We start from the raw sequence: 26,320 nt of genomic DNA on the forward strand, positions 1-26,320 counted from the left end.
CGTTGGTAAATTGGCTCTTTCGGCTCCTGTTACTCGCCCCAGCTTTTCAATTGCCCGTAGTAGCCATGGCGGCCATGAGTCTATTGCAGCGGGCCTCGGTCACTGCAGTGGCCGCTCTCTCCGGCCGCCGGCTTGGCGCTCGACTTGGATTCGGAGGCTTCCTCACCCGTGGCTTTCCGAAGACCGTCGGTGGGTGCTAGCTTTGGGAAAAGCGCGCTCAGGGAATGTGGGATGAGAGATGAAGAGCTCCTCCGGAGTGACCTTGGTGGGATCTGGAAGGAGCTGGGAGAAATTGCGGGCTTGGGGCTTGAGAGGAGAGATGGAGCGTGGGCTTTGTGAGGAGGTCGAGGGTTTTCCTGAGGTAATCAGATCGATCGTGTTTAAATCATTAATTAGCATTTGTCAAACACTTTACCACTCAGCCATCCCAGTTGGTGCTAATTTGCGGATGAAGTTGAGGTTAAAAAGGCACAGACCAGAGACCTAGGTGTCTCAGGCACCGGATTCTCTCTGTACATTCCACCCTAGGTTCTAGTCCCACAAGGTTGTAAGTCATGTTGCCCAGGAGCTCACTGATGTTAGTAGGCAGGTGGAGAGGCTCAGGGTTCACTCCTTCAGTAGGCACAGTGCCTACACCATACTTTTAGGGGTCCCTGCAAATGTTTTCTCTTTCTTTTAAAACCAGGAGGAAGAAAAAGAAAACAACCTGTAATGTTAATGAATGTGTGGTAAGGAATCCAGACTGGATTGTATTCGTTTTATATCAACGGAGTCATAAAATAGTAATTTTTAATATCTTCTTACAGTGGAAGGGGCCCATGAAGGAAAAATCCCTAGGTCCAGGAAAGTCATAATGCAGTCATGCCAGGGTTATTTGAAGCTTCTTGGAGACTGTATTGACTTCTAGGAGAGTGAATAATTATAATAGCAAAGTCTCAGATGCATTGTATTCAATCTAATTCTTTCAAAGACTCTGCGAAGTAAGTACAATGTTACTATTCCCATTTTACTAATGTAGGGACTGTGACTCCGTTATTACAAAAATAATGCACTAGAGCACCAAATGTAGTATCTATTGAACACCTATGTACCATGTACCATCCTAAGATCTTAAAGATATTAATTCACTTAATCCTCTTGATCAAAAATATACTATAAGCTGTCTGCCCTGTGCAATACAAGAAGGTAGAGAGGAAGTGTACTCGAAAGCCAAAAGGATCTCCAACCTCAAAATATCTTTCTCTACCCCTTTTTTCTTCTCCCAATTTAATTTGAATTATGTCACTTCACATAGAGACTTGTCACAAAAATGATGGAAACAACTAGTGGAATTCAAGGATTTCCAGCAGGAATTTGAACCTGTTTAAAAAAAAAAAACCTACATGTGCTAACATTTCTTGATAAAATCCCTTTGTAAGCCATTTCTGATTACAAATATCCTCCTCTTCGAATACTCCCTGGAGATAGTATTTATTCATGTCTTGCTGGAGATAAACTCAGGTGAAAACCTCACTCCCAGATCCCTTTTATACGTTATTCCCCCTTTCTTGGAGTTCTGGAAGGATCAATACCAATAATCTATACCCTTTCCACTGGGACCAGGGAAGGATCTGATAGCTATATTAGAGTCTGTGTTTCAGCCTGATACCTGCTTTCAAAGGTATTTTGCAGGTGGTTTCATCTGTCACTGTGGAATGAAAGGTTTTAATCTGTTATGTTATTGCTTATGTCTGCCCCTATGAGACTGTAAGACCCAGGAGCAGAAAACCTTGTTTTGTTTTCTCTGGAGCTAGACTGCCTACATTCAAATCCTGGCTCCAGAGTTAGTAGTTATGTGACCTTGGGTCATCATATCTTGGAAGCTAAATGGAAAGTACTTAATTGCTTGGAACCTGTGTTTCTTTATCTTTAAAAAAAGAAGATGTTTATTACAAGTGTGCTTATATTCTGTTGACAGGGAAATAAATCTAATCTCTTTACTATTGACAAGTATTTATAATCCTGAAATTATTTCTGCATAAGTTAGCATCTTTCTAGAATGTCATTTTGAAAGGTGCTTGTCTCTTACATAAGAACTGTTAGAAAGAAAAAAAAAGAAGATGATAATTTTAACCTGCCTCATAAGGTAGTTGTGAAGAGTGAGTGGGAAAATCGACAGCACCTAGATTTAGAAGCATTGGTTTACTAACAGGCCCTGTGGCCACCCCTTTCTTATACATGTAGTACTGACATGTTATCTTCATTCACCGTCCTTGAAAACTTTTCTCAGGAAATAAGCAGATACAAGTGTTCTATTTAAATTGTTTATTAAGTGTCTAATATCAAGGAATTATAGAAATGAGTTTAAGTTCTTCCCTCAGCTGCAGTAGCTTTAATATGAAGACTGATGTGTGGGGGCGCCTGGGTGGCGCAGTCGGTTAAGCGTCCGACTTCGGCCAGGTCACGATCTCACGGTCCGTGGGTTCGAGCCCCGCGTCGGGCTCTGGGCTGATGGCTCAGAGCCTGGAGCCTGTTTCCGATGCTGTGTCTCCCTCTCTCTCTGCCCCTCCCCCGTTCATGCTCTGTCTCTCTCTGTCCCAAAAAAATAAATAAAAAACGTGGAAAAAAAATTAAAAAAAAAAAAAGACTGATGTGTGCACATTATGGTTTAAAAAAACTGAGAAGAAATATTTAAATGATTACATAAACAAAGTGATATGGAGTTAATTCAGATGTAGAAGATGGGGCATTTTAAGTGGATTCTGGATAGTTTTAACAGCTGCCATTGGCAAAAGAATAGAGGATGTATTTTCTGATATATCTGAATATGGGGGGTCTTGAGATAGGTAGATGTTGAAAGAAAAGGCTTAAGAAAGGGAACTTGGGACCAAGTTGGGGGAGTGGAGGACTGAATACAAAACCAAAGTATCTTAACTGTTTTGTAGGCTGCAGAGAGTGTTTTAGCAGGAGACCAAATCAGTAGTGTGTTTTGGGAAGATGCTTCTGAATTTGGATGGCTTATAAGGGGATGTTGGTTACTTAAGCCAGTGAGGTAAAGAAGGCAGGAAAGAAAAGTTGAATCTTAGAATCAAGAGGCCTTGACAATTGATGAATAAAGGGTAGGTGCAAGGAAGATGAATGAGTTTTTTAGCCTGGGTAATTGAGCTGGTGGAGTCATTAACTGGGAATAGTCTGAGAATGAAGGAAAGAAAATGGCTAGTTTTTGATTGTTGTCTTAGAGACACAAAACCTACGTTATCTTACTTGATCTTCACAAATATCACAGTTGTCAAAAACCATGTAAGCAGTATTCACCCTAATATTTTTAGATTGTAAGCAGGTGGCCTGACTACATCAACAACAAATCATGAAGGCTCAGAATGTTTGAGAAGAGTTTAGTGCTATGAAATATACTTTAGAACAGTTAACAATAATAATAATAACAGTAATAAAATAATAATAGTTATTTAGCACATTTAATGACATGAATAACTTGTTTAACAGTATAGGTAATTATATGGAAAGCAAGCAAGCAGTTCACTTTACTAACTGCATTAATATTGCTAGAATACAGCCAGACCAAGCATTCTTCCATAGTTTTTTTATGTTACATTTTTTTAATCTGTTAATGGTGTTATGCATAATCAGTTGTCCCTAAAACCAGGTAGAGTTTAATCCATGTCTTTCTCTCTGGGTAGTGTGTGTGTGTTTGCCTGCCTACCTGCCTGCCCAGTTGAAAGGGAAAGTTGGGAGTACACTGTCTCTTCTGAGTAGATTTACTTTCGGAGAGTGAGGAAGGATCCCAACTGACATTTAATTTACTTAAGAAATGTAAATTCCAGCGTATTTATGGAGCATCCACTATGTGGCAGACACTAAAAGGTACTGGGGATACAGTACTGAATAATGCAGTCCTTGACCTCATGGACTTCAACAAAATAATCAGGCTTAGTGTGTATTGCTCTAAAAGAACTAACCAAATGATATCACGGAGGATAAGTAGGAGGCCAGCTTTGGATAGGGTAGTCAGAGAAGACCTCTTCGAGGAGGTTACATTTGAACTTGGTCCTGAAGGATGGAGGTGCGGCGGTAACTGTTCAAAGAGCCTGGGGAAAAGCTTTTCGGCAAAGAGTGCAAAAACTTGAAGTCTAGAAAGAGTTCTTGGAGTTGGAAGGAAATCATTGAGACTGATAAGTTGGAAAGGTATGCCTTTTTGTTCTAAGACAGGCCATGTGTTCTGATTCTTCGAGGAAAAGGACCTTAGATACCCTCTAGGCCAACCTGTAGAATATCCTTTTTACATCCCACTGTTGACACTTGAATAACTCCAAAAAGGGGACTGGAGAGGCAGTCCAATTTTATTTTGAACCACTAAAATGGTTAGAAACTTCTTCCTTGTATTAAGCTGAAAATTACTCCCGGTTCCTCCTTTCAGGTCAGCACAGAATAGTGTGACCCTTTGTTATGGGATAGCCCTTCACCTATTTAAAGACACTTCTCTGCTTTCTACCCAGACTTCTTTTTTGTAGGCCAAACAATCAGTTGCACTTCTTTAAGCTTCAGTATATCAGTTTCCAGGTTGTTTGCCATACTGGTTGCTTAAGTTGGGGTATGCTCCAGATTGTTCCTCTAAAACAGTATACTCTGGGATGGACACACTTCTGCAGGTGTAATTAGGAGATGGAGGTGGGTGTTCCTCCTGTTTTGACCCTACGCTTCTCGTACATAAGATTAGGATTGAATTGTCTTTGACTTTCTTGGTTACCATATCACACCAATGACTCTGCTTAAGCCTGTGAGCAACTTTTGGGAGGTCCAATCAGGACTTTCCACTTCTTATATTTAATCCTTTTAGATTTACCTTTTTATAAATGTGTGTGAGGACTTTTGGGGATCCTATTTCATCATTAGTGTAGTAGCCATCCTTGTAGCAGTAGCTTTGTGTCATCAGGAATGCCATTTTCACCTCATCCAGGCCATTTGTAGAAATCTCAACTTCTCAGAGCTTTGGATGGAGCCTTTTGGCAGGTTGTTGGATTAAGTAATCAGCACCTTTTGGGTATAATCGATCAGTTACCCATTATAAATTCATCTAATTTGCTACTTCTCTCACCTTTTAATGCTCCTTCCTCATACCCCCCATCTCCACCATCCTGTCTATACAGGAACCTTACTTCTGGGCCTGGTTTTTTCTGACATTGCATCCTATTTCTTTTCTTTGTTGGAAAGAATAGCCTAGCACAGGGCCTACACATAGTAGAATAGAATTAATGAGTGGTTTGTACTATTAACCAGCTCTTTTTTTTTGCATCTAGTCCACAAAGAATTCCAATGTACCTTTCAAATGATTTTCTGAAATATATAATCACTTTGCCACATTCTCTTGCTATTTTAGAAACTTTAGTAGTGTGAATTGTACACAGTAAATGCATGCCAGCTTCGAAGTCTCTTGTGAATTAACTTCCTAAATTCATTGCAAGCTACTATAGGTGATACCAAAATTAAGAACGTAGTTCCTACCTTCAAGACATTTATATTTCAGTGGAAGCGGTGAAAGCAAGTATGCATATCACTAGAATATACAACAGTTCAGAAGTAGGAGACATCTCATGTGATTGGGAATAATGTTGGTTTTTGGAGGTTAAAATGTCATCTGGGCCTAATAATATCAGGAGAGGGAAAGGCATTCCAGACATTTAAGCTTGAACAAAGGATACAAATCTTTATGACCTCTATTATAACTAAAATTACTTTAATGGGGAATTAGTTTTTTATTCTGCAGTGACTCCCATGGGAAATTTTTTTGAATACACTTTCATACAGCAGAAACCATAATCTGTTTCCCAGTAACAGTGAGATCCTTTCCTGCTTTCAGCACAAGTGCTTAGAGTGCCTGCAGTGATCCTTCCAGGCATCCAAGAAAGGGAAATCATGTAGAAATAAGCTTAGGGGTGAAATTTTGCCTCAGTTTATCTCCAGTGAGGCTTGACTGCATACTGTCCAAGGGAGAATTTGAAATGGAGAGTATTCACAACCAGAAATGGCTTACAAGGGTGCCTGGGTGACTCAGTCAGTTCAGTGTCCGACTCTTGATTTCAGCTCAGGTCATGATCCCAGGGTTGTGGGTTCGAGCTGCATTGGGCTCTGCACTGAGCATGGAGCCTGCTTAGGATTCTCTCTCTCTTTTTCTCCCTCTCTCTCTTTCTCTCTTTTCCTCTGCTCATGCTCTCTCTCTCTCTCTAAAATAAAATTGAAGAAAAAAAGAAAGAAATGGCTTACAGACCGATTTTATCAAGGTATGTTAGAGTATTTACTTTTAACAAGTTCAAGTTCCTGCTGGAGATATGTGGAATAAATATCTTTGCATCTATTTTGCTGCAAGTCCCTGATGTATATTTCCTCATCATATGAAGTGACACAATTTAAATTTATTTATTTTATAGCATTAGCAGATATTTATTGTAGAGATAAACAAAGATAATTAGCCCACCAAGAGTATCTAACCTCCCTGCCTGCTCTGGAAACAAATTCAGACAATTATTTAGATATCTCTTTAAAGTTGAATAAAAATGAAGAGAGCTTTGGGGCGCCTGGGTGGCGCAGTCGGTTAAGCGTCCGACTTCGGCCAGGTCACGATCTCGCGGTCCGTGAGTTCGAGCCCCGCGTCGGGCTCTGGGCTGATGGCTCAGAGCCTGGAGCCTGTTTCCGATTCTGTGTCTCCCTCTCTCTCTGCCCCTCCCCCGTTCATGCTCTGTCTCTCTCTGTCCCAAAAATAAATAAACGTTGAAAAAAATAAAAAAAATAAAAAATGAAGAGAGCTAGAGTTTACAATAGTACATTAGTGTTTGTTGAAAGATACCCTATCTGCCCTGCCTTTAGTACTCAAATAAGTATGTATTTTTTGTCTTAATTCATATTAAACATTTATGAACATACATTTTCTTATAACCTGATTTTATGTCAGAATAGAACAGTATACGTTTATGAGCCTTGTATATGTAACAGGGTAATTTAATATTGCCAGCTCCTGTGCGACACAGTGGAGATCATGGGAAAAGACTGTTTATCATCAAACCTTCTGGATTCTATGACAGGCGTTTTTTGAGTTTAATGGTGAGTCAAAAATTTTGCTAAACTAAACTCTTTATATACAAATAGGAATTTTTTTTTTTTGGCCTATTTAGAAAATAAGCATCTTTCATTTCGTAAAAGGTGTTGTTTCGTAAATTCACATTTCTTTTTTAAAAGATAATTGAGATTTTGTACTGTAATGTCTGATTTGTTACTGAATTTCTTTTTAAATTAGTGAGCTTTTCGTTCTTCATAAAAAAGGATTCATATGTATTAGAGGTAAAAAATGAGCCATTCCTTTATTCTCAAGATTGTGGGGTTTTGAAATGTAATCTGTGTTCACTGTGCATGCATGTGTGCATGCACACACACACCCACACACATACACTAAAGTCTATAAGTTATTAAACTTTGAAAATGGATTCATTTGGGGATAATTATTTATATTATTAAAATATTCTTTAAAATACCAAGGAACTCCTTGAAAGACTTCCTTAAAGTAACTACATTATTTTGGACTACAATTTTTTATTTCTATATTGTTCAGGAACACTGATTTCAGAGGATGAAGTGGGGTACCAGCTATATATTTGTATCTCAAGGCTCTTTAAGGAAAAGTAGAGGCCTGGCAGATAGAAGATTGTCTGGACGCTGCCCTCTAGACCTCTTGCTCGCCCATTGTGCTCAATGCCCCTCTTCACTCTTCTGGTTGAGCTCCCACTTCTCTTGTCATGACCAACTCAAACTCTACAGTGGGTAACAACACCCAGATGTTTTTGCACTTCCCATCTTAATACAAAAATTTCTCAACTTTTATTATATCGCCTTAACCAAAAGTGGGAAAATCACTTAAACATATATTGTATTACCCTTTTACAATTAATCCTTACTTTTTCTTTCATTTTTGCTTCCAAATATAGGCATCTAAAAGAGCAAAAGAAAATCTCAGAAATAAATACTTTGGTACCACATCTCCAATATGGCAAATTTATTTTATAGGCAATGGAAGGAAATCCAAAATTGAAGACAGTTTAAGAGTGGGGAAAGAAAGTTAGGTAATGGTTATGTTACGTGAAAACTATTTTTTAATCTCAACAGAAATTCTACATTTTGTTGACTGGGATTCCAGTAGCAATTGGCATAACTCTGGTGAATATATTCATTGGTAAGTACCTCTCCAACCAAACTGGTAAATTTTTAAAACCCATGTACATTAATAACAGAAGGAAATTATGAATGTTATAAGAAAATATTATTTAAATAATAAACATGAGATTTTATTTTACAGTAACCAGATCTCAATCTGCAACAGGGTACAATGTTGTTTTTTTAAAGATTTTTTTTTTCCCTTCAAGAATCTTGAAGGTCACCAACTCTGTGGAGGCCACAAATGGCTTCAGAAAGCCTTGTTTTCCTCCTTCTTGTTATTTCTCCAAACTAGCTTTGACAAGTCTGAATAAAAAAAAAAAAAAAAATAGAGATAGAGGTGGAAGAGAGGCTAAAGGATGGAAGAATTTTTTTATGCATCTTGGAACATGTAAAATTATAATCTAAAAAAGAATGAAACTGTGAATGACAGTGCAAATTAGATTTTCATGGGAAACTCTGCCCAAACTACTTCTAACATCTTGACTCCTAAAATATCTGTCTAGTAGTGGTAGGGAAAACCAGAGGGAATAATGTGTCTTTTATTATATTTTGTTACATTGTATAAAAACAATGTGAAACTCTCCTATCATGCCTTAGACAATAGACAATGCCTTACAAGTAGAAGACATCTAAAAAATATCTAATGAATGAAATGATTTTAAACCACATTAAAGTTAATCTAAAATACAGGTGACCCTTGAACGACGTGGTGGTATCAACCCCTTGCTCAGTCAGAGATCCACATATAAGTTTTTGACTCCCCCAAAACTTAACTACTGATTGCCTGTTGTTGACCAGAAACCTTACTGATAACATAAACAGTTGGTTAACACATACTTTGTGTATTTTTTATATTATACAAAGTATTCTTTGTATAAAGTGATAAAGAATTCTTGTGATAAAGTTAGCTAGAGAAAAGACAGTGTTATTAAAACAATGATAAGGAAGGGTGCTTGGGTGGCTCAGTTGGTTAAGCGTCCAACTCTTGATTTCAGCTCGAGTTATCTCATGGTTCGAGTTCAAGCTTCATATCGAGCTCTGTGCTGAGTTGCAGAGCCTGCTTGGGATTCTCTGTCTCCCTCTCTCTCTGCTCCTCCCCTGCTCCCACACTCTCCTCTCAAATAAATAAACTTTAAAAAAAAAAGAGAGAGAGAAAATACAGTACTGTACTGTAAAAAAATCCACGTGTAAGTGACCCCATGCCATTCAAACCCATGTTGTTCAAGGGTCAACTGTATTTGATATCTTCATTAGTACAGAGCTTTCTTTAAAACCACAAAAGGTTGGTTTCTTAAATAGTGGAAAATGAATATTACAAACTGCTGATACTAATTGGACATCACTATTTTCTCTTATTAGGTGAGGCTGAGTTAGCAGAAATTCCAGAAGGCTATATCCCAGAACACTGGGAATACTTCAAGGTTGGTATGGGCCATTGAAAGTTACTTTCCATTAGGTGTCTTGTCAGTGTACTGATTAATGTCTCAATTTAGCAATTATGATATATTCAATTTTTGGTATGAGGGAGATGACACATTTTGTGCTCACTTTTTACAAGCAACTTCTTTTGGTCATTTGTTTTATTGCTTTACGCTGTATGGTTTTTTAAAGAATGATTCTGCAGTGCGTTCTCATCCTAGCATATTAACCATCAGAACATATCCTAAGTTCAATGCCATAGGAAAGATTTTACCAATACTAATGCTTAGCTATTCTTTATCAAGCACCTACTGTGTAGCAGGGTCTGTGGTAGTGTTTTGTAAATATTACCGTGTTCCATGTGAAATGTGCTATTATTATCCCCAATTCAGAGGTGAGGAAACTGAGGCATAAAAGAGGAGAAGTGATCTGTCCAAAAGGTAGGGCCAGTATTTGGACCTACGCAGGCTTGATCTGAGAGCCTGCACTGTCATTTTAGCACACTGTCCCTGCTACTAAAACAGCAGCGTCGGGCTGCTACGAAAGCAGCATCAGGTTCTGCACTGACGGTGTGGGGCCTGCTTGGGAATCTCTAAAGTTAATTCTGTTACGTGTCTTTATAAGTGTTGTGGTGAGATGGCCTTGAGTAGAGTATATTCTGTCATGTTTTATTATCTGACTGAACTATATTTCAGAAAAATATATCATTAATATAGCATTATCATATCTTAAGGCAAGCCATACAAATAGTTTATCTGTGCTGAGACAAGGAGCTTCAGTTTTTCATCACCAAACCCTGGGTTTAGCTCCTAAATTAGCCACTTAAGATCCTCAGTGTAGTATAATGGCAAAACGCACAGATTTTGGAGTCAGACAGACCCAGTTTGCATCCAGATCCTGGCACTTAGTAACTGTATAACTTTGCAAAATTTGCTCATCTATAAAATGGGGACAAAAATAATATCCACCTAATGGATTAAAGTAATTTAAAAAATATATAAAGTAGTTAGCATTTAGTTAGTATTATTGATTTACCTGAGATGGGCATTTTTTTAATATTAAATATAATTTATTATCAGATTGGTTTCCATACAACACCCAGTGTTCGTCTCAACAGGTGTCCTTCTCAATGCCCAAGAGATGGCCATTTTGAAGAATAGTAAACTGAAAAAGCAAAGTAGTGTTCAGAAAATAATAAACGAATTTTCTCTTGTAGCATCCTATCTCAAGATGGATTGCCCGAACTTTCTTTGATAGTCCTGAAAAGAATTATGAAAAAACAATGGCTATCCTTCGAATTGAAGCTGAAAAGGCTGATTTACGGTAAAAAAAGGGGAGGGGGGCAGGAAAGAAATTCCTTCCTTACTATTGTAAGCCATAACAAAAAAATGAAACTGTTTCAACACTTTAGGATGCTCCATGTAAAACAATGAAGATGGGGATGGATCTGGCCTGTTTACAGTGGAGTTTATGAGTTGAAAACTGAGACTATTGGTTGATAATATCTGTCAGAGTAAAAGGAATTCTTTTTAAAATATCTCACTCTTTTGGGGCGCTGGGTGGCTCAGTCGGTTGAGCGTCCGACTTTGGCTCAGGTCTCATGATCTCACGGTTCATGGGTTTGAGCCCCACATTGGGCTCTGTGCTGACAGCTCAGAGCCTGGAGCCTGCTTCGGATTCTGTGTCTCCCTCTCTCTCTGCACCCAGCCCCACCCCCGCCCCCTGCGCCGGGCTCACTCTCTCTCACTCTCTCTCTCAAAAAAAGACATTAAAAAAAATTTTTTTTTTAATTCTCACTCTTTTAAATGCAGGGAAGCCCTCTCCTCCATCTATGCCCCACCTCCCTCAATTTCCTTTCCTCCTCTACCTAGTCTCATCCTTAAAAGTGACTATTTAATTATTTCTTGTATATGTCCCTATAAGAAAATTTATGCTTTAAAAATATATTTTGTATATCATTTGAAAATATATTAACACAAATAGAATCCTCTTATAGACACCACTCTGTACCTTGCCTTCATTTCACTTAAATAGATCTTGGTGATCTTTCTATAATAGTATGCACCCTGTTCATTTTAATGGCTGCATTATATATTTTACTGGATGGGTGTACCTTAATTTTTTTAACCAGTCCCTTATTGTTGGTACTTCGGTTCTTTATAAGTTTTTTGATAATATACATAGTGCTGTAGTCAATATCCTTCTACATAGACTGCTGCATATTTATTTAGTATATCTGGAATATAAATTTCCTAGCAGTGGCACTGATAAACCAAATGTTATATGTTTAGATTTTAGATAGATGTTGCCACTTTCCCAAAACATTGTTTATCAGTTGTTTTTTCTGTCACCAATACATGATAATTTCTGCTTTCCATACCATTCCCTGTAAATGGAATTTATCAAGCCTAAACATTTTGCTGATAAGATAGTTGAAACATGTTATTTCATTATTTCAATTTTGTATTTTTTTGTAAGGTTGAGTATTTTTTCACAAATAAATCTACTAGTTGTATTTGCTTTCCCGTAAATTGCCTTTTTTTCTACTAATGTATACATTTAACTAAAATATCTTTTTGTTTTTGTTGCAAGTATGTTTTCCTGACTTGTCATTTGTGTTTTGATAGTGTAAAATTTTTTGCAGCCTAAGTGTTTTTATGTTTCAGGTTAACAAAAGTGTAGTAGTGGTAATGTGTTTCTGAACACTTACTATGTATCAGTGTTTTAATTACTTTATATATATTTACTCATTTAATTATTGTCAAGTTTGTCAGTCCTTTTCTTTAGCTTTTGGGATTTTGTGTCGTGCATAGGTTTTTGATAGTAATTAAATAGGGAAATATTTAAGTCCAAAATTATTATTTTTTTTAATGTTCACTCATGTTTCCTTTTGCTACTTTTAAATGTGATCCTGTCTGAGATTTATTTTAGTGTTTGTAGTGAGGTTTACATACAGTCATATGCATCCATTAAGTTCAGTGGGTTTTGACCAAGGAAAATAGCTGTGTAACCATCATAGCCAAGGTCATTTCAATCACCTACTGAGCCTCTTTCTTGTGCCTTCAGTCATTCCCCATCCCCTACTCTTGGCCCCAGTCTACCACTGATCTGCTTTCTGTTATTCTCTTTTAATAGTTTATAAAAATTGCTATGATAGTAAAATATATATATATATATATATATTTAAATGATTAAAAGAACTAGATATGTAATTATACATGTATATAGTTACCATATGGAATTGTTGTTATGTATTTAAGAGCATGGAACCAGCAGTATGGCTCATACTTAGTAACATTGGACTTTTTTGAACTTCAGACATACACCTTTGAGTTCCAATTAAAAGATAGATCCTAGAATTCCTTAGACATATAGAAATTTTAAATAATTTCTAGACAAAGTAAAAACCAAAACAAAAGCATGACTTCTACCCCCAAAGGAAAGATGCTGTTGTGAGGATGGAACAGGAGTACCTATGTTTTTAAAGTATATGTTTAGGTGGGCGCCTGGGTGGCTCAGTTGGTTAAGCGTCGGATTCTTGATTTTGGCTCAGGTCATGATCTCACGGTTCATGGGTTTGAGCCCCACGTTGGGCTCTGCACTGATAGCATCAGGCCTGCTTGGGATTCTCTCTTCCCCTCCTCTGCTCATGCTGTCTCTCTCAAAAATAAGTAAACATTAAAAAAAAATTTTTTTAAGTATATGTATAGGTATTTGGAAAACTGAAGCATAAAAGAAAGATACAAAATAGAAAGGGACTGTCTCCCATAATTGTTTCTGCCTAAAGATAACTATTATTTTTTGCCCTCCACATTTTTTAATACTCTCTGCATGTGTATGAATACATATTAGTTTCTGTTTTTTAGTGAAATGGGAAGACGCTACACATACTCATTTTATACTTTGCATTTTTAATCTAACCCTATATGTATCATCTCTATTTACTATATACAGATTTTCTTCATTCTTTTTAACAGGTGCCTAGTAGTCTATTGTAAGGGTAAAACCAGTCCTTATGAATATTTTAATATTTGCATTTTGGATAATTACATTCTAAAGAGTAGAAAAAAGGATAATATGATATATAATCCTTAAAAAAAAAAAGAATACACTCTCTTACACAATACAAAGGTAGGTAGTCTCTCATAGGTAGGGTTAGTGAGCTGGTTAAGGTTAATAAAGTACATTATTTAACTATGATAAATTTCCAGTCAGATGAAAAACTTAATATGTAGTCTATAAAAATGGAAAGGAAAGGTTTCGTGGAAAGGGCCTATTTCAAAAATATGTGGTCTCAAGAGGGTTTTCTAGAAGGCAAGAAGATAGGAGATGCATTACCACTATTCAAGTGAAAGTGATCCGTCCAGATAAAGAGCTGGGACAAGAGGAAAGAATAGATTACCAATTCAAGTGATGTTTTAGTGATTAAAAACAGTATCTGTGGGCTAACTACATAAGCAAGATAATGAAAGTCAAAAATAAGCCCCCAATTTTTCTTATAGGTGCATATCAGATAAATGTATACACATGGATCTGTGGAGGTATATTAATACTTTACATACATATATACATACATTTATTTATTTATTTAGAGAGAAAGAGAGTATGTGTGAGCATGGGAGGAGCAGAGGGAGAGAGAATTTGAAGAAGAATTTGAAGAATAGTCAGTTCAGAGCCTGATACGAGACTCGCTCCCCTGACCCTGGGATCATGACCTGAGCTGAAATCAAGAGTCAGATGCCCAAATGACTGAGTCACCCTGGTGTCCCTTACATAAAGTACTTTAGATAATACTTTACACAAAATCAAAAGACTCTCCTTATGGAGATAATTCATTAATTTTGCAGTTGGAAATGATGGAATCACAGTATTGCTGTTCTGTTTGTTACAGGTTAAAGGAGCTAGAAGTCCGAAAGTTAATGCGTGCAAGAGGCGATGGTCCCTGGTATCAGTATCCAACCATTGACAAGGCGCTGATTGATCATTCTCCAAAAGCAACTCCTGACAACTAATCCTTTGTTTCTCTAAATAGAAAATATATTCTCTTTAGGGGAAAATTAATTAATATATTCTGTATTTTTTGTTCACGTGATGAATAAAAGATCTTCCATTGCTTTTTTTCTCAGCATTGGTTGAGATCAAAATTTTGTGTGGGATTTTAATTTTTTTCAGTTTTATTGAGGCATAATTGACAAAATTGCAAGACATTTGAAGTGTACATTATGATGATTTGGTATACACTGTGAAAGGCAGATTAAGACTTGATTTGTGGGTTTTGCTTCCTCTAAGGTTTATCATATAATAAAAAAAAAAAACTTGGACAAATAGAAATTTACGAACTACTAATGGTGTAACCTTAAAAGTCTAATGTTTTAATTGTCTGATAATTAGAAATTAGAGAAGTCTAATTATGTTAAATATCAGGAAATCTAGTAGTTTGCATACATATCTGTATTGTAGATATCTAGATTATTCAGAGGCAATTCAGAATTTTAAAGTATGTATATTGAACTAACGATATAACATAATGACACCTTTTTTTTTTTCAGTATATGAAGTTTATTGTCAAATTGGTTTCCATACAACACCCAGTGCTCATCCCAAAAGGGGCCCTCCTCAATACCCATCACCCACCCTCCCCTCCCTCCCACCCCCCATCAACCCTCAGTTTGTTCTCAGTTTTTTTTTTAAATTTTTTTTTTCCACGTTTATTTATTTTTGGGACAGAGAGAGACAGAGCATGAACGGGGGAGGGGCAGAGAGAGAGGGAGACACAGAATCGGAAACAGGCTCCAGGCTCTGAGCCATCAGCCCAGAGCCCGACGCGGGGCTCGAACTCACGGACCGTGAGATCGTGACCTGGCTGAAGTCGGACGCTTAACCGACTGCGCCACCCAGGCGCCCCTGTTCTCAGTTTTTAAGAGTCTCTTATGCTTTGGCTGTCTCCCACTCTAACCTCTTTTTTTTTTTTTTTCCTTCCCCTCCCCCATGGGTTTCTGATAAGTTTCTCAGGATCCACATAAGAGTGAAAACATATGATATCTTTCTTTCTCTGTATGGCTTAGTTCACTTAGCATCACACTCTTCAGTTCCATCCATGTTGCTACAAAGGGCCGTATTTCATTCTTTCTCATTGCCACGTAGTACTCCATTGTGTATATAAACCACAATTTCTTTATCCATTCATCAGTTGATGGACATTTAGGCTCTTTCCATAATTTGGCTATTGTTGAGAGTGCTGCTATAAACATTGGAGTACAAGTGCCCCTATGCATCAGTCAGTACTCCTGTATCCCTTGGGTAAATTCCTAGCAGTGCTATTGCTGGGTCATAGGGTAGGTCTATTTTTAATTTTTTGAGGAACCTCCACACTGTTTTCCAGAGTGGCTGCACCAATTTGCATTCCCACCAACAGTGCAAGAGTGTTCCCATTTCCCCACATCCTCTCCAGCATCTATAGTCTCCCGATTTGTTCATTTTGGTATGCTGAAAACTATAGAAAGCTTATGAAGGAAATTGAAGAAGATTTAAAGAAATGGAAAAACATTCCATGCTCATGGATTGGAAGAATAAATATTGTCAAAATGTCAATACTACCCAAAGCTATCTACACATTTAATGGCACCTTAATAAACAGTTTTTCAGTGAACAAATCTCAGTTTAATATTTTCATGTTTTTTGGCCATAAACTGTTTTTTTGTCATTAAAGTGATTTTTATTGAAGTACAGTTGACACACAATGTTACATTAGTTTCAGATGTAGTATAATATTGTGGTTTTTATTTTTATTATGTTTATTTATTTTTGAGAGAGAGAGACAGAGTATGAGCAAGGGAGGGGCAGAGACAGATGGAGATACAGAATCTGAAGCAGGCTCCAGGCTCTGAGCTGTCAGCGCAGAGCCTGACACAGGGCTCAAACCCAGGAGCTGTGAGATCATGACCTGAGCCGAAGTCAGATGCTTAACTGACTGAGCCACTCAGGTGCCCCTATGTTGTTCTTTTTAAATGCACACAGATGTGCACATCTTTTGCTTAGATGCAATCTCTTTAAGATTCTTAGAGTCCTTTTTTTGTAAACATGAGATGTTCCACAAGGTAAAATGATTACTTGCCAAGATTATAAAATGTGAGTAAAAGCTAAAATAATGGTTGTCATGTGTTAAGCATTTACTGTTGGTTGAGCACTATGCTAAATGACTGCATTTTCACATTAATTTCAAAATCACCTTATGAGGTACTATCACTTTATGTTTTACAGATGAGAGATTGAGGCTCAGATTTTAAACACATATTCAATATTTACAAAAATCAATATTTACAAAAACTTCAACTTCCAGAATGACCTCTAGCTTCAGAAGTCCATATTTTCAGAAAATATCTTTTCAGTGCCCTGATGCCCTGAAGGCACTTAATGCCCTTTGCAATCCAGCCAAGATCCTCTAGAGTAGCTGTGTTTTCTTATTTACCCAGCAGAGGGCTGCCTCACCTAGCTACTTCCAAATTTCATTCTGAAGGTTTCCCCATGTGGTCTACTTACACCTCGTATTTTTTTTTTTTATGTTTATTTTTGAGAGAGAGAGAGAGCGAGTAGGGGAGGGGCAGAGAGAGAGGGAGACACAGATCTGAAACAGGCTCCAGGCTCTGTGCTGACAGTTCAGGACTCGAGCTCACGAACGGTGAGATCATGACCTGAGACAAGTCACTCCTTAACCGACAGTCACCTAGGCGCCCCAACCACCTCATATTTTTAACAAAGGATTTGAGAGAAGGGTATGCTGTCCCTAAGCCTCTGTTTGCATGAATCATTCAGTTTTGTAGGAGAGGGTAAGGAGATGGAAGAGTATAGGTCTTGAGTATGATAATTGTACATGATGCTATATGCACATTTACGTTCATATTTTTTAGACTTTACAGGTTATTTTCTGGCATCATTAGGTTTTACTTTATGTTCTACTAATATAGATGTAAGAAACACAACATAGAAAAATGGAAAGTATTATAAAAAATACTATTAATCCCACCACCCATAAAGAAATTTGAGAAATTTCTTTCAGTTTTTATTTTTTACCATAGCCGGGATCATATATAATAGGGTTTTTTGGGGTGTGTGTATGTGTGTGTGTGTTTTAAGGTTTTTAAGTGTTTCTTGAAGGTAAATATCAATATAAAGCTAGAATATATATGTTTATACTGATTTTTATGCAATTTTTTTTCTAATTCAAATATTTAAGCTTATTTGTCACTATGATACATATAAGGGATAAAGTGGTCATCACAGTAAACATGTTTCCTCCCCAGAGTTTAGTTTACTCTTTAGCATAGATGGTAGACCTCAAAGCAGAAATAATTCTATGCATTGGGTTTGATAGGAAGAAAAGGGCACTGTAGCAGCCTGTGGAATCCCAAGCTAGCCTGAGTGTACATGGAATGATTGTAAGCTCATTTCATAGCATCTGGAACATAGTAAACAACTGAGTAAAGATCTGTTGAGTGGATGATACATGGAATTACTATTGTTTGGGGTTATCTATCTTTTTTCTTCTGCAATTCTGCAGAGCCCAGCATGGTGTTACACAAAGGCATGGACCTGCTTATATTGAGCAGACCTCAGACTAAATCCTGAGTTGCTAATTACTAGGCCAATAATGATGACTACCATCTACTTGGTATCTGCTACACGTGCCAGGCACTACACTAGGAATTTAAAATTTTTTTAAAATGTTTATTTATCTTAGAGAGAGAGAGAGAGGGAGACACAGAATCCGAAGCAGGCTCCAGGCTCTGAGCTGTCAGCACAGAGCCTGACATGGGGCTCAAATCCATGAACCGTGAGATCATGACCTAAGCCGAAGTTGGATGCATAACCAACTGAGCCACCCAGACACCCCAACACTAGGAATTTTATATTTAATCTTCCCTTCTGTCTTACATTGGGAAATTTCCTTCACTGCTTTGAGCCCTGTCTCTAAAAGAGATTATGTTCTTCATCCCCTGGTACTGTTGTATAGATTACTGGGACAATGTATGTAAAGTGCCTACTACACCAGTAAATAATAGGTGATAAAGACTTATGTCTGCCAACTAAAGATTGAAATGGTCCACTTCTTTTTCAAGAAAATTACTAAATATCCCTTACTATCTCTGCTTCAGGCCTATTGACTTCAAAGAATAATGGAGTTAAAGATAGACTAAAGCCAATAGGCAATGTTTTTGACACTAGTTCCAAATCATGGGAAAAGTTCAAATTTTACAGTGTAAATGTACCAAATTTTACAATGTAAATTAACCATACTGTTCTTGTAGAAACAAATACACTCTGCTGGAGATCAAAAAAGAGTTTACAGTAAATTCCCGAGCCCAATCCCTTTCCTTATGTCACTATTTTTCAAATTTCAGTGCTTGATTTTAACCATTTCTATTTTGCCTCCACATATGATATATGGTTATTCTCTTTAACCTTGACCTTTTTAAACTAAGTTTGAAAGAAGAAATGTTATGTCATGTCTATGAATAGAAAATCAGCCCCTTGTCATAATTAAAAAGTAATCACAGATATAACCATTATATTCCACCTAGATTCTGTTGCCTGAGACCTGGCTCTCTCTCTGTTGAAAACGGAGAATTCTAAAAGGAAATTAGTGGTGTTAAAACATACCAGTACCAAATCGAGGCTTTCTTTTATGTAATCAAATGGAGAATTGAAAAAGCAGTAATTCAGTCATGATATGATGAATTATTATATCCTCCAGGAACATGTCCACATTTTTTTTTGCTTTTATATTATTTTTTAGTGAAAAATAACTGACACAATATCATATGAGTTTCAGGTGTATAACAGTAATTCAATATTCATGTACATTATGAAACGGTCACCACAATAAGTCTAGTTATCATCTGTCACCATTTAAAGCAGTTACAATATTGCTGATGATATTCCTTGTGCTGTACATGACAACCCTGTGTCTTATTTAGGACTGTTAGTTTGTACTTCTTAATCCCCTTCACCTATTTTGTCCATCCCCCTAACGCCCTTCCCTCTGGCAACCGTCAATTTGTTCTTTGTATCTATGAGTCAGTTTCTGTTTTGTTTGTTTTGTTTTTTAGATTCCACATATAAGTGAAGTCATATGTTATTTCTCTCTTCTGATTTATTTATTTCATTTAACATAATACTCTCTGAGTCCATCCATGTTGTCACAAATGGCAAGAATTCATTCTTTTTTATGGCTGAGTAATATTCCATTGTATATAAATGTCACATTTGCTTTATCCATTCATCCATGAACATTTAGGTTGTTTCCATATCTTGGCTATTGTAAATAATGCTGTGATGAACATAGTAATGCATATTTCTTTTCAGATTAGTGTTTTCATTTTCTTTGGATAAGTACTTAGAAGTGGAATTGCTGGATTGTATGGTAGTTCTACATATGCTCACATTTTGCAAATATTTGTATGTTTCATTAAGATGGAAGTACCATTGACATTGGAAAATATGGAAATAAATATCCTCTCATGCATCAATTATAACTAACCTTAATTCACATTTTGATTTGTTTTTAAACTATATATTAATTGCTAAAGAAAATCATTTAGCATCACATTAAGTTAATTATCCAAAAGCATAAGTTATTTAGCACTGCATATCAGAATCCAACCACAGAATTTCTTTTTTGGAAAACGTTTGAACAAAACGTACCTAGAGCTGTGATCTCTTTTCTTTTTTTTTTTTTTTAATTTTTTTTTTCAACGTTTATTCATTTTTGGGACAGAGAGAGACAGAGCATGAACGGGGGAGGGGCAGACACAGCATCGGAAACAGGCTCCAGGCTCCGAGCCATCAGCCCAGAGCCCGACGCGGGGCTCGAACTCACGGACCGCGAGATCGTGACCTGGCTGAAGTTGGACGCTTAACCGACTGCGCCACCCAGGCGCCCCTGTGATCTCTTTTCTATTTTTAACCTAATAATCACATATCTAGGAATTTACCTTAAGAAAATAATCCACAAAAATGAAAAAGTTATATATACTAAACTCTTAATTATAACATTATATATAATAGGGGAAAAACATAAGCAATACATACTTAATAGGAAAATGGTTGTTAATTTATTAGCACATCACTTGATGGAATATTATATAGCAGTCAAAAAACAATTATGAAACTATGTGGCAACAAGGATAAACACCTATGTTAGTTAAAAAAAAGTTACTGAAGCTATTACAGAAACCTAAAATATATCACAAATGTGATGGAAGTTTACTTTTTTTACTTGTAGAAGTGTCAGAAGGTATGGTGGCTCTCCCCCATGAAAATAGCAGGATGCCAGCTGGGCTCCTTCTGTCTCGTGGCCCTGCCATTCTCCACATGCAGCTCCTGTTGCATGGTCCAAGATGACTAATCTAGCCTCCACTGTCAGGATTAAATCCCAGCCCATGGGAAGAGGGAAATAAAAAAGGGAGACATGCTCTTTCCCTCTAAAACACAGGCCTGGAAATCACATGTCACTTCTGTTCCCACATCATTGGACAGGACCTAATCATGTGATTATAACCAATTTCAAGAAATGTGTCCAGCTTAAAATTTTGGAGAATGGATGTTGAAGGGAAACTTGTGGTCTCTGCCAATCTTCTATATTGTTTTTTTTTCAATCTTCTATAATGTTAAGTGAAAAGAGCTGGATGCAAAAGTAACTGCACACTAAACAGTAATTTTGGAGGTAGCTGGGTGGCTCAGTCAGTTAAGCCTCAGACTCTTGGTTTCGGCTCAGGTCATGATCTCCCAGTTCATGGGTTCGAGCCCCACATCAGGCCCTGCACTGACAGCACGGAGCCTGCTTGGGATTCTGTCTCTCTCTCTCTCTGCCCCTCCCCTGCTCGCTCTCTCTCTGTCTAAAAGAATGAATAAATAAACATTAAAAAAAAAAAGGTAGAAAGAAAAGAGCAAGGAGCTTTAAAAAAAAAAAAACCCAGTAATTATGCAGTGGAGAAGTCAGGCAACACCTTGACCTAATGGCCTGACCTCACACACACAAAAAACACCACATATGATGGACACATGTATAATACCCTAGGAAGAACACGACCTATGTAGTATGCCAACCAAGAATGAGCACTGCTAGGAATTTACTCAAGGGATACAGGAGTGCTGATGCATAGGGGCACATGTACCCCAATGTTTATAGCAGCCCTTTCAACAATAGCCAAATTATGGAAAGAGCCTAAATGTCCATCAACTGATGAATGGATAAAGAAGACGTGGTTTATATATATAATGGAATACTATTTGGCAACGAGAAAGTATAAAATCCTGCCATTCGCAGCAATGTGGATGGAACTGAAGGTATTATGCTAAGTGAAATAAGTCAGTCAGAGAAAGACAGATACCATATGTTTTCACTCATATGTGGATCTTGAGAAACTTAACAGAAGACCATGGGGAAGGGGAGAGGGGAAAATAGTTACAAACAGAAAGGGAGGGAGGCAAACTCTTAATACAGAGAACAAACTGAGGGTTGATGGGGGGTGGCAGAGAGGGGAAAGTGGGTGATGGGCATTGAGGAGGACACTTGTTGGGATGAGCACTGGGTGTTGTATGGAAGCCAATTTGACAAAAATTATATTAAAAATAAAAAAATAATTGTAAAAAAAAAAGAATGTATAACCTCAGTGTAATTCAACCTAATCACAAGGAAACATCAGCCAAATAAAAATGGTAAGTATTCCATTTTTTAAAAAACCTGAAGTGTATTTATTGAAAATATGAATGCCATAAAACACCAGGAAAGTCTGTGGAAATCTTCCACATAAAAAGAAGATGAAGAGAGACATGCAATTAAATGCAATACTTGACACCGTGCTGCACTGGTGCGAGAGGAATTGTTATGAAGAATATTAGATCAACTGGCAAAATCAGAGTGTGGAATGTGAATCACATAAAAGTAGCATGACAGTAAGAAGTTGATAACACTATGGTTGTATGAGAAACTTAGGAAATAGACATATTTAGGGTAAAGGTGATATATGTGATACGTCTGTGACCTACCCTCACATGGTTCAGAAAAAATATCATTTATATTTTATATTTATCAATGTGTGTATATACATGTACACATAGGCATGTGTATAGATACATATACATATGCATATGTATATGAATATGCGTACACATATATACATGTATTATGTATATGTGCATCTGTGTGTGTCTCTATATATAGGTTTAGATCTGTGTGTGTGTGTGTGTGTGTGTGTGTGCGTGTGTGTTATGGGCTGAATTGTGTCTCCTCCACAATTCATATGTTGAAGTCTTAACTCAGTAGCTGAGACTATGACTGTATTTGAGGTAGGGTCTTTAAAGAGGTAATTAAGTTAAAATGAGTCATTGGGTACGTCCTAATCCAACATGACTGGTCTTTTAAGGGGAGGAGATTAGAATACAAATATGTACGGGGCTCCTGGGTGGTTCAGTCAGTTAAGCATCTGACTTCAGTTCAGGTCATGAATTCACCGCTCATGAGTTGGAGCCCCACATCGGGTTCTGTGCTGATGGCTTGCAGCCAGGAGCCTGCTTCGAATTCAGTGTCTCCCTCTCTTCCCTGCCCCTCCCCCATTACATTCTATCTCTGTCTCTCTCTCAAAAATAAACAAACATTTTTAAAAAAAGAACAAAACATGTCCAGACAGAAGATCATGGGAAGATGAAGGGAGATGACAGCCTTCTACAAGGAGAGCTGCCTCAGGAGAAACCAATGCTGCTGACTCCCCAATCTTGGCCTGCTGGCCTTCAGAGTTGTGAGAAAATGTTTTCTGTTGGTTAAGTCCCTCTGTCTATGTGCTTTGTTCTGGCAGCACTTGTAGACTAATGCAACATATGTGTATATCTATATATCTGTATGTGTGTGTGTGTACGTATGTGTGTTTCACTCACTTACCACCCTTATATACACACAGGAGTGAGAGCAAATTCAAGTATGTGAAGTACAAGAATTCTGGATAATCTGGGTAAAGAGTATGTGAGCATTCCTTGTACTATTTTATTTTGTATTACTTTCAAATTTAAAAGTTTTTAAATAATATGCAAAAGAAATAAGTGTATGCCCACCATGATGGCAAATGTGAACAAAATCTAAAAGTGAAACAAGAAGAGATAAAATCATTGACATAAGGTAGAAGAATTAGTTTTTCTCTCAAATATCCAACTTCTTGTGATGCTATTTTATTGTGTTTTACATTTAAAAAAAATGAATTAGAAGTAGCTACCCCTTACTGAGTCTAAAACATAGCAAACACTAATTAAGCACTTTGTCTACTTTATCCTATTTATTTCTTACAATAATGCTGGAGTATAGATATGACTGTTTTCACTTAAATAAGAAAACTGAGGCTCAGAAGGTTAAATAAAGTAAGTAGCTTAAGGTTTCATCAAATAAACCTTGTACCAGGGGCACGTGGGTGGGCACCTGGGTGGCTTAGTCGGTTAAATCTCTGGCTTCTGCTCTGGTCATGATCTCATGGTTTGTGGCAGCCCCACATCAGGCTCTCTGCTGTCAGCACACAGCCTTCTTCAGATCCTCTGTCTCCCTTTTTCTGCCCCTCCCCTGCTTGTGCACGTGTTGTCTCTTTCTCAAATATAAACATTAAAAAAATAAACATAAAAATTCTACCATATTTCAAAAATAATTAAAAATAAACAAATAAAAGCACACCTGTCTCAGAGGGGAAGGGGCAGGACTGGCTTTGGTACACAGCAAAGTGACTTTCATTCTAGCACATTTCTTTCTAAGTGCCCAGTCTCCTCCTTCCCCTTGGATGTGCATGATTTATTTAACAATCCCTAATTTTTGGATATTTATATTGCTTCTAATATCATAATTAAACCTTTCCATGCATTCTTAATTTTTTCTTTGGAAGAAACTCCCAGAAGGGAGATTTTAGCCAAAGAGTATGTTTTTTAGGCTTTAGACGTTGGACTTTGAAGTTGCCCTCCTGTCGATGTTGAACCAATTCATACTCCCGTAGACTGTGTAAGAGGGCATCAATTTCCTCAAGGCCTAAAGATGTAGTCTTCAAGTCTGTTGAAGACCTGATGGTACGATGTTGTCACAGATTGTTTCTTTTGACACTGGAATTCTCAACATATTATGTCCCACTCAGCACAGACCTTACACCTTTGCTCAGCATTCCAGATCTTGGCATTTGACACTGTTTACTAAATTGTTTGATATCTTCATTGAATTGCAATAAAAGATGATTAATGCCAACAAAACACATTTCTTCGGAAAATAGTCTTCTGTTCCCTGTAGGCATTTAAAAATCTGTCTTTCATTTCTTTGAACATGATAATCATAGTTATTTTATATTCTGTGTTTGAGAATTCAAGGACCTGAAGTCTTGCAGGCACGTCTTTGTGTGTTGGTTATTTCAGCTGTCTTCCTTCATCACGCGTTTTCTTGTGTGCCTGATGTTTCACTGTGAGCTTTTGATTTCCCTGACATTTGCTTCTGTCAACCATTGCCAGTCCAAATCAAGTTAAGGATGAAATTGGTCTCCACAGAGCCAGTCGGGCCCCACTTATAGCCACTGATGATAGAGTGGGGTGCTGATGGAGCATCTGGGGGAACCAGTTCACAAATGCTGATGGCATTGTAGGTTCTCTACTGCAAGGAAGAATGTAAAGCATTTGGGGTTGTAAGAGCTGCTTTTGTCAAACACCTGCTGGGTGATGGACCTGAAGGAAATATTCAGCATGTTCGGCAATATGGCTTTGCTGTGTTCCACCTTCACCTTCAATTGTCTTATTCAGGGGCACATCCCTCAGGCTTTCGATTGTATCCCTGAGACATTGGTTGTGATGTTCAAGGCTGGAAAAAAGGAAGTTTTTCCAGACCCAGTTTTGGACTGAGTATGTGACCTTGCACGGAGCTGTGGCATCAACATAAGCAGTGGCTGGCAGCTATTTGGCAAGCTGCGCATCTTTCATCTCAGAGTCCTTCTTGGGAAACATGAAGACCACTTTACCCTGGATGTGAGACCATGGTTTCTCCTTAGCCGGATTGTTTTCCAGATGTTCCATTTGTTATGCATATCATGGTGTTCTTTTAAGATTTTTTTTTTAACGTTTATTTATTTTTGAGACAGAGAGAGTCAGAGCATGAACGGGGGAGGGGCAGAGAGAAAGGGAGACACAGAACCAGAAGCAAGCTCCAGGCTCTGAGCCATCAGCCCAGAGCCCCACGCGGGGCTCGAACCCACCAACCGTGAGATCGTGACCTGAGCTGAAGTCGGATGCTTAACTGACTGAGCCACCCAGGCGCCCCTGCATATCATGGTGTTCTTGCTCTTCAGCACCAGAGCCTTTCCCTATACCTAGAAGGAAGTACGGCTCTGTTGCATTTACTTGGAGACCACAGTTTTTGCTCCCATAGCAAAATACTTTAGAAAATCTTTCAAAAGTTGGATTTTTAAGAAGGGAGATTTCCAGGTTGCTGTGTCTTCTCTGGATATCATGTCAGTACACCAACAGTGACATGTGAGATCCAAAGATGATGTTGTGCTCACACGAATGCATAGGGATCGGAAGTAGATTCTTAAAAATCTTTATTATACACTTTGTGCTCTCATAACTGTAGCATCATTTTATGACTCTAGTAAAAGGGGAAGATTGATGCCAACTTGAAGGTAAGGGAAGTCCTTACAGG

The 26,320-nt window shown here is 37.6% G+C and overlaps 1 protein-coding gene across 2 annotated transcripts; it reads left to right on the forward strand.

The window, feature by feature from the left end:
* The first annotated feature begins 31 nt into the window (after positions 1-31).
* On the forward strand, positions 32-14,765 carry NDUFB5 (NADH:ubiquinone oxidoreductase subunit B5). 2 transcript variants are annotated; one of them, XM_047100114.1, is made up of 6 exons: positions 44-189; positions 7,004-7,092; positions 8,149-8,215; positions 9,559-9,620; positions 10,835-10,941; positions 14,510-14,765. In XM_047100114.1, the coding sequence occupies exons 1-6, from the start codon at positions 66-68 to the stop codon at positions 14,628-14,630; spliced, it is 570 nt and encodes a 189-aa protein (XP_046956070.1). In that variant the 5' UTR covers positions 44-65; the 3' UTR covers positions 14,631-14,765. The 2 variants fall into 2 exon arrangements, with proteins under 2 accessions (XP_046956071.1, XP_046956070.1); XM_047100115.1 differs by lacking the exon at positions 10,835-10,941 and having other exon boundaries at positions 32-189.
* Positions 14,766-26,320: the final 11,555 nt, after the last annotated feature.

Source organism: Lynx rufus, unplaced genomic scaffold, assembly GCF_022079265.1.
Source record: "Lynx rufus isolate CCGP_SWC_20201006 ecotype Redwood Valley unplaced genomic scaffold, mLynRuf1.p SCAF_5, whole genome shotgun sequence".
Taxonomy (NCBI): Eukaryota; Metazoa; Chordata; class Mammalia; order Carnivora; family Felidae; genus Lynx; species Lynx rufus.

What these genes read in the sequence shown, in the direction of transcription:
- NDUFB5 (XM_047100114.1), top strand. Translation starts at nt 66, where the DNA reads ATGGCGGCCATGAGTCTATTGCAGCGGGCCTCGGTCACTGCAGTGGCC. An exon ending in TGGCTTTCCGAAGACCGTCG is followed by an intron (nt 190 to 7,003) that starts GTGGGTGCTAGC and finishes TAATATTGCCAG; the next exon opens with CTCCTGTGCGACACAGTGGA. An exon ending in AACACTGGGAATACTTCAAG is followed by an intron (nt 9,621 to 10,834) that starts GTTGGTATGGGC and finishes TTTCTCTTGTAG; the next exon opens with CATCCTATCTCAAGATGGAT.